This window comes from Trachurus japonicus, chromosome 2, assembly GCF_045865225.1.
Source record: "Trachurus japonicus isolate A0001 chromosome 2, Traja_1.0".
Classification (NCBI taxonomy): domain Eukaryota; kingdom Metazoa; phylum Chordata; class Actinopteri; order Carangiformes; family Carangidae; genus Trachurus; species Trachurus japonicus.
In genome coordinates, this window is record NC_140908.1 from 2,704,717 (window position 1) to 2,713,588 (window position 8,872).

General features: G+C 44.2%; 1 protein-coding gene and 1 long non-coding RNA gene across 2 annotated transcripts; both read right to left on the reverse strand.

Annotated features, from left to right (window-relative positions):
* Window positions 1-1,224: 1,224 nt before the first annotated feature.
* LOC146990547 (uncharacterized) lies at window positions 1,225-5,973 on the reverse strand. The gene is made up of 7 exons (XM_085804142.1): window positions 5,483-5,973; window positions 5,055-5,124; window positions 4,118-4,922; window positions 3,747-3,956; window positions 3,350-3,630; window positions 2,652-2,804; window positions 1,225-2,265 (listed from the first exon to the last, which is right to left on the reverse strand). The coding sequence occupies exons 1-7, from the start codon at window positions 5,725-5,727 to the stop codon at window positions 1,225-1,227; spliced, it is 2,805 nt and encodes a 934-aa protein (XP_085660268.1). The 5' UTR covers window positions 5,728-5,973.
* A 1,161-nt stretch (window positions 5,974-7,134) lies between these two features.
* LOC146990548 (uncharacterized) lies at window positions 7,135-7,735 on the reverse strand. Its single transcript, XR_015037896.1, has 3 exons — window positions 7,502-7,735; window positions 7,317-7,403; window positions 7,135-7,228 (listed from the first exon to the last, which is right to left on the reverse strand). It is a non-coding gene; the product is annotated as an uncharacterized LOC146990548 (long non-coding RNA).
* Between the last annotated feature and the right edge of the window lie 1,137 nt (window positions 7,736-8,872).

Genomic DNA, 8,872 nt, shown 5'->3' on the forward strand with positions numbered 1-8,872 from the left:
CTGGCATACCCAAAAATGTGATGCATTTTTTGTTTTTGTTATAGTCTATAGCTTCTAACATGTTATCGATCAGTCAATACATTTGTAAAAATCGCCGTCAGGTGATGCGTTGCGACACCTGCACCGGCTCGCGGAGAAACTGGACTAATGGAATGATTAACGAGTTAAAGCTGGGGAACAATAGTCTGGATGGGTGGGGGGGGAAGAAGGAAAGAGGGGGAAGGACGGGGAAGGAAAAAAATGAAGGAAAAGAGAGGAAATTTTGAGAGAAAGAGAAAAAAAATGGAAGGAACCTGTAGTTTTCTGTCTCTGCTGTCCATCACAAGTGAAAGCACACATATTCTGATCTATTAATTTGAGAAATGTAACCAAACATGACACTTTACTGCAGAGTAGCATAGGAGGTTCTAGATCAAAAGGTCGCTGGTTCGATTCCACCATTGGTGCATGAGGCCTGTAACACAAACTACTACCAAGTGTTATGAAATGTAACTAAATGTACTTTTATTGTAATTTTTACATTATATATATATATATAACTTTTATATTTTAGATTTCTGAATAAAGTACTGCAACAATGTAATCATCTTCTATGAATAAGTTGGCATGTTTGCAGAAAAAACTAAAGACATTCACTGAAATGTAACAAATTTATTACAAATTTCACACACACACACACGCACACACACACACACACACACACACACACACACACACTTGTGTGAAATTAAACTAGAAAACCTGAAGCAATAAAAACCAAAATAAATTAAACAATTAAAAATAGAAAAAATAAATAAATACCGGTAACTAAAATAAAATAAAAGCAATAAATTAACAAATATAGAAAATGATTAAAATAAGGAAATATTAGGACAAGAATAACAATTTAAAATAGAATAAAATAAACAATGAATAAATACAATAAATAAATAAAAACAGAAAATCTTTAAAGTTAGGAAAATTTAGCACGAGAAACAATTTAAAATAGAATTAAAAAAGACAACCAAAACAAAATAAGTAAAATAAATACAATAAATAAACAACAGAAGAAAATAATTTGAGTTTTTAAAAAAAGAACAGCAGTAAATTAAGACTTTTTTTTCTTTTAAAACTGTTTCCCTGTCTCCACAACAAATTTCTCCCTGGTGGAGACCAATAAAACCTAACCTAACTTAACTTAACCTAACCTATTTACATTATATACATATTGACAAAGAAAGAATGTCACACCACTTTTTTTCCCTCCCTCTTTCTCCTCATCTCCTCCATCCAATCTTCCAGTGGCATAGTGTTGTTTTTGGGACAGTATATATGCCCATAATACTGCCCATGACCGTTCTCCTTAATGCGCGGCAGGTGGCACTGACGGCATTTGTTTTTTTCGACCGTGCGGGTGTAGGCTCTTCGGGTCGGCGGTGGTGAGGGCAGCGGGTCAGATGGCACAATCTGTTTGCTTCCAGTGGTGGTAGCAAACACAACTGGCACAATGACAGGGCTGGGGTTTGAAAGTACAGGAGCTGGAGGTGGTGGCTGGCTGAACAACTGCCTCTGAGCTGCTGACTTCCTCTTATCCACCGCCTGTCCAACCGTACTCTGGGGCAAGTGGTACTGATGTTGGGGACCAGGCCGTGGTGGTACAGCAGGAGGGCACACCTGAACAGGCGGAAGAGGCCTCGCACCAAGAGGGACAGATTCAGGCAGGTTGACCCCTTGCAACAGAATGCTGCTGTCCTGCCTCTTCAGTCTCTTATTGTGCCACTGGGTTAAAGTTGTTTGGCTGATTTCAAACAACTGCAGAGTCGTGCTCCCCATCACTGTGGCATTCCCCAGGACCAGCTGCCTGATCTTGCTGTAGTCTGTCAAAATCAGAGTCCATCTTGTCAAGCTGTAAGTGCCCTGTTTTTGGGGACTCTTGTGAATGGTGCACAGCTTGACACAGATGGACTCCACAAGACGGCTACAGTCTGGCCACTGGGCAGGGGATCCTGAGGAAGCTAAGGCACAACGTGTTGTGCTCTCTACACCAGGCGTAAATTCAGGTCTCTTTTTAGAGCACCTGAAGCGTCCTGTTGTAAGGCGCACCTGGTGACGAGCAGCGTATGCCACCCGCTGCTGGTCATATGGCAGGAGGTTCTGCCACAGCCCTACAATAGTACTGGCCTGCTGATTGGTAATTGTCTGACCAGTTACAGTCCTCAGGCCAACCAGGTACTCAGCCAGGTCATCCACTCTGTCCATCCCTGGGATGCCACGCTCATCAACAGCCTGGGAAAGACATCAAAATTAAAACACAATAACACAACTAGAAAAGTACAGCTGTCACAGTCCAACAGTCACAAAACACCAACTACTGTAGGATGTCATTCTAATCAGACATATGGATATGGATGAGGATTTTGCTTAACATATTTTGACTGCATCTGGTGTCTTCCTCAGAAGAGTCACCTGATGTTGCTGTGATGTGTCACACCAGCTGATGTTACACAGAAAATCAGCTGAGATGACACTTCACAACAACATCACCCAGTAGTTGCAGTCAAAACATGTCAAGGTAACACAAAAACATACATCCATGTCCATTATGTCTGATTAGAGGAACATTGGTGATTATCAAATGAAGTCATAATGAACTTAACTGAACTAGGACTTACCGCTTGTTGCACAGGTGCTGCTGTGGCCAGGGTAGGTGCCCCAGAGGGACCAATAGTTGCTGTGGAGAGAGTGGCTGATAGGATGTTGAGGGCGGGAGCAGAGGCTGTGCTGGGGATGGCAGTTGTTGGGGCAGAGGACAGGGTGTGCGCATTCTGGTAAATGTAATAAGACAATCATTAATACGCATCAATGATATTTAATACTTTGACAAGTGGGACATTAAGACCAGTGACACCTTTGTGATACAAAAAGACTAACCAGCTGTTTGTCAGGAGCTGCTGGGGTGGCAGTGGCCATTCTGGACTCAGCTGTGGCTGCAGCTGCAGCAGTGGAGGCAGTCACTGTGAAGAGTGGAAGGGCAGAGGCTGCACTCGCAGCATTAGTGGCCAGAGGACAGCAGAGCCTGGTAAAAAAAAAAAATATATATATATATATATATATATATATATATATATATATATATATATATATATATATTACATCATATTACAAGTGCAACAAATGATATGACACATAATAAGAACACTTACCAGTTGTGACAGTTCAGTAGGGATAGCAAGGGCTGACTGAGCAGAATGTGTGGACTCACGCACAGGCTGTAAAATGTAATACAAAAAGGTGATTATAAGAAGGCAATAAATTGGACTTCATCGTATTGCATAATTATTAATTAGCATCATAATTCTATAATTAATACCAGTTGTTGTTCAGGTGCTGTGGAAACAGCAGGACCAGGAGAGGACTGGAGAGAGGTGGGAGTTGGAGTGGGAGCTGAGCTGGTGGTGACAGGGGCTGGATCAGACAGGTCCAGCAGCTCCACAGTGGGGTCTAGCCCACTTTCCTCAAAACCCTCATCTTCCAGCTCCTCCTCAGTGCCTACATCTTCAAGCAGTGCCTCAGTTTCCTCTGAGTCAGGATGTACATCCTGCAAGGCCTTTCCCGTCTGGCTGTACAAGTAGTCGATGCCAAGAAGCTCGCCTGAGACAGGTGGGAGAACAATAGTGGGTGAAAAATTCACTTTCAGTGCAATAAAAAGATTACACTGAATAGTGAATACAGCAAATAGCTACATCGGGATGAAAAAATATAGTTACCAGTGTAAACAGCAGGTGGCTGAAAAGACGGGACAATGTGCCTTCCAAAGACCTTGACACTGAGGGTGTTAACACAGTGAACAAGGTCTCCAGAGTAACTCAGCAGTGGGGCAGACTTGACTGCTAGGGATGCAGCTTCTCGGTCCTGGTTCCACCTGTTTAGTCCTTCTAAGAGGTACAGCTGGAAATTCAGGCTGTTGGCACTCGTTCCTTAAGATAGAAGAAAAGTAAACACAATGATACATTTATTTCTTGTGTTTGGTCATCTGTAATTTATTAATTGTGCCACTGTTTCCAGGATAATGGTACATAACACGCAACAGTAGTGCGATGTTAAAGAATCTTTCTGATGAACAATGATTCATACTGACCTGGAATGAACCTGTTCACATGCAGGTGAAAGGACTCCAGTGATGTGGACCCTCTGGCACACCTGTAGTTTGGCAGGACAATGCCTGCCTTGGTGGTGGTGCCAGTCTGCGTGTAAAGAAGCACCCCTGGTTCGTCCTGTATGCACTTAATGTGCCTCTGTTGGACTTCCCAGATGTGCCTCATCCTTTCCTGGTCCAACAGAGGAACACCGAGAAAGTCCCTGCCCTTTGCCCCCATCAGTTCATTGAGCAGCTGCTCAATCATGACAACTGTCTGCCGCTCTCCTCTTGTCTGCCTCCGGCAGTGCAGTGCCAGCTCGTCTTTTGTGATGTTGTGATCGACGAGCGCATCAGTGATGCCAGGGACACCTTCCTGTCTCAGCTGCTCCCACTTGGCCTGACGCAGCAAGGCAACATCTCCTCTGTCCCACTCGAAGATGCAGGCTGACAGCTTCGCCATGAAGACAGGGTACAGAGGATGAGCATCCTTTGTACACCCAGATGCCAGTCGCCGCATGAAATGATAGATGTCCAACTTGACAATCAGGTTGGGCCACCCACCAAATCTCTCCTTTAATTTTGTCTGCCCTCTGCCTTCTCGACAACAGTCACAGTCGACGTAAAGCAGCTGAGGTGGAGCCACACCGGCATCACTGTACCTGGAGATAAGGCCAGTTGCCATTCTGTCCAGGGCAGGACCCTCCTGAGCAGACAGGACACTGATTAGGATTTGCCCTCTCTCATTGCTTACAGATGTAAGCCAAAGGGCAGTTCCCTTAGCAACGCCTGAGAGCTTCTTGGTGATCTACAATGACACAGAAAACACAGTGAATTCAAATAAATAAATAGTTAAATATGAGCACCAGGGTAATAATTATGTATTTATTTATGTATGTATTTACTGTACTTTACACCATTAGCAGTTAAAAATTCTTACCTTCTTTGTGGAGTCCATTTTTAGGATGCTGCCAAAGGTAGATGTTATGCTGGCTTTGATGTGGTCCAGCCTGCTCAAAATGTCGCGTCCATAAACAGCAAGCATCCATCTGTGTGTTGGAACATCCACAGGCTCAGGAGGATCCTGGAATTTCACTGGGAAAAGGCTTGGCCTAGCGGCAAAGTCAGAGCACACTCCAAGGTACCGGCAGAGACGCTTTAGCCATTCCTCGCTGTGGTTCTCCTTCAGCTGTCTTACCAAGCGAGTGGGACTGTTACCTAGTGTCCTCTCCCTCAGGAAACGGATCACTCGCACATCACAAGCGAATCTGTATAAAATAAAGGGAACGAGAGACCGAATGAGACAAACATTAAAACCTTCTAAATTCTTGATATCAAACTAAGTCAAATTGATTTACATATACTTACTTTCGAGTCAGAATCAATCTGAACTCCAGCCTGTGTGCCAAGTCCAGCTGGTCCAAGATCGTCTTGCTGGATGAGAGATAGGTTGTCTTGCAACCAGCTGAACTGCACCAGAGCGTCTCGGTTACCATCAGGTAATACCTGTCCACATCCAAAACGTGGCGGGCTCTCTTGTGAGCACCATAGCTTGTGAGCTGTGTGCCACAAGCAGGACAGGACAGCCTGACCTTCCACAGGTGGTATGGCATCCACACGAGAAGCCGGTGGTGGAAAAAACGCTCAGGAGTGGGGACTTGGTGGTAAATAAGAGACGGCTCTGGTGGATCGTACCATAGTTTCAGATCCGTGCGCAGGCGCTGGTTTTTCCACAAGGCTGCTGAAATCCACTTCTGATCCTGAAGTGGTATGGTCTTCAGCAACTTTGTCGGCAGCCAGGCAGAATCTGAAACCTTTTCAGCCAATGTCGAGGTGAGAGGAGCTGAGGGGGCTCCAGAGGAGACACAGGCGGAGGTGGCAGATACCACTTGCTATTTTATGAAAGATAAAATAAAATACGTTAAGTTGAATACATAACAATCGACTCAAGAGCAGTTCCTGTTTCAAGTGTAGTAGAATATCTTCTTACAGCTGTAGCAGTGGAGGGCAGAATGGGAGAAGCTGGGCTATATACAGGAACAGGAGAGGGAGGAAGAGACAGAGGAGAAACGGTCTGCAGAAGCATCTTGGGACTGCGGCCAGTTGGTGACACTATTCTTTTTGTGGGGCTTGTGATGGGGCTAAATACATCAGAGGTCTGAGGGAATAAAGGCACAGGTCACAATAAAGGATAACCATAGATGATAATGAATGAATGTATCTATCATTATTGGTATAGCAGTCAATAAACCAAATCATTTAAACATGAAATGAAAGTACCACTATAGTAACTGCTACATGAAAACAATAACAGTGTACCAGTGTATATTTTTTAAATCAACTCAAATCTATGTTCTCTTTACATTACCTTAGACTGAGGTGAATGCTTCCCAGCCAAACTTAGGTTTGGCTTTAACATGGCACCATGAGAGCCACCAAACCGTGGCTTTGTAAACTGAAAAAAAAGAAAGAAAAAAAAAGACCTTAACTGGGGCTTTGTACATTTTATATAGTTGAGTATATTATTATTAATAATATTTATACTATAAATATCAGAACAAGTAAATCCTCATTACTTACTGATGCCAAAGACAAAATGGGCCTTCTAGGTGCACCACTAGTTGTTGTACTAGAGACATCCTTTGGTGGTGGAGCTGCAGGTGAGGGTCCTGGCTGCGTAGGTGGTGGTGGAGCTGCAGGTGAGGGTCCTGGCTGCGTAGGTGGTGGTGGAGCTGCAGGTGAGGGTCCTGGCTGCGTAGGTGGTGGTGGAGCTGCAGGTGAGGGTCCTGGCTGCATAGGTGGTGGTGGAGCTGCAGGTGAGGGTCCTGGCTGCATAGGTGGTGGTGGAGCTGCAGGTGAGGGTCCTGGCTGCGTAGGTGGTGGTGGAGCTGCAGGTGAGGGTCCTGGCTGCGTAGGTGGTGGTGGAGCTGCAGGTGAGGGTCCTGGCTGCGTAGGTGGTGGTGGAGCTGCAGGTGAGGGTCCTGGCTGCGTAGGTGGTGGTGGAGCTGCAGGTGAGGGTCCTGGCTGCGGGGTCGCAGCAGATGAAGGCCCTGACTGCTGTGACACTGTACATGATGTTCCTGGATGCACTGAGACAGGGAGCGAACTGGAAGGCTACACATTCACAGAGAAGATAAAAAAAAATGTAATACAACAGAATTCAACACCAGCACAACATAATTGTATGAGAGACTTCACATACCTTCTTTGCGTGGAAACCACAGCTGCAGCTCTGTGCACCTCCAAACAGTAACATCTGTCCCCTCTTCTGCATTGGGCATTTCTCAATCTGTATTAAAGTTTGACAGCGAATAAGAAGGTGTTCCCTTTAAATATGTCATAGCTTTACATTTAATACACATATCACTCTGTCCAGGACAGGTTTACCTTCAGATATAGATCATGCCACTTCTTTTGCCGAGGTGCTGGTCTGTTTCCTGCCTCAGAGGGCCAAACACCTAAGGCAGCAAATCTCTGCAGGCGGGATAGCCACTCTGCATCCCCCATTGCCCTGTGTTTTTTTTGTTTGGAAGCCATCTGCCATTAACAGGAAAAGGATGTTATCATATTTATACCAAAACAGATATTTGCTCATAACACAAATATGGACAATGTACACACTTTCTAACTCATTAATACACATGTTTGTGCACACACACAAGGTCTTACTTGTATAGTACAGTCACAAACAAACAGCTAATTATAAACAAATAGCAGTAGCCTACATATTATATATTTATGACAACAGAAGTGAATATTACACAGATTTCATTCATACCGTAGCTAACTAGTACTAGTAGCAGCGGTGCATATTGAAGACGGTTACATTCGGTTACAACAGAAGTGAATACTACCGGTAGACAGATTTAATTCGTACTGTAGCTTATTATTAACTTGTAGCAGTGCATATTCAAGACTTCTGTGACAACAGAAGTGAATACTATACAGATTTCATTCATACTGTTAATGCTAGAAGTACATAAAAATATACTCTGACCGTCCGTATACTGATCTCGTACTAATAAGCAGTACAGTGAGAGCGGGGGGAGGGGTAACTTAGGGTTACAGTAGCATTACAGTTAGCTGCTCTCGCAGAAAAAGATCGCGATTTAGAAAAGTCAAAAAGAGGTCGAAATAAATGTAGCGGTTACTGTGACAGTATTTAACAATGGGGGAAACGATACTGAAGCGGTAAAACAATGTCTGGCTCTAAAAGTAACGTTAGAACAGGAAAACACTAACGTCGACCGCGATACGACGACGTCGACATTGTTGCTTTTAATAGTAATTTCTGTCTTTAATAAATATCCGCCTAGCTAGCAAGTTGACTCAACGTTACAACACAACAATATTTTAATGAGTGTGTTTTCTTTTTGCGCTGTCATTGCCTCCGGTCCGCGGAGCCAACGGCAGTCGTTTCTGTTATCTTTTTTTTTTTTTTTTAATGATACATACTTAATACCGACCAAGCTAACGTGAGATAATTGACAGAATACAATGATATTAGCGATATATTTACCTTTCGTGGGGAAAGACAACTTGAAGTCCCGTCCACTTGACGTCGTCCAAATGACTCGAGCCGGTAATTTTTGAATGACAGTAAAAAACGTTCTGCGCCTGCGCGCGCCGGCCGGCTGAATTTTGGAGAAGCGGCATCGTGATTGGCTGTCAGAAAGATGGAGATGGTGGACCGCGATTGGTCGGTCCCAGCAATTTTGGAGAATAGCCGCTGTGATTGGCTGAGAGCAAAGATGGAGA

Excerpts from the sequence above, each read along its gene's own strand:
- LOC146990547 (XM_085804142.1), bottom strand. The coding sequence starts at position 5,727 with ATGCCATACCACCTGTGGAAGGTCAGGCTGTCCTGTCCTGCTTGTGGC. Across the intron at positions 5,125-5,482 it reads AGATTGATTCTGACTCGAAA|GCTGGACCACATCAAAGCCA; the intron begins GTAAGTATATGT and ends CATTTTGAGCAG. Across the intron at positions 2,805-3,349 it reads CAGCACCTGAACAACAACTG|AATGCGCACACCCTGTCCTC; the intron begins GTATTAATTATA and ends TACATTTACCAG.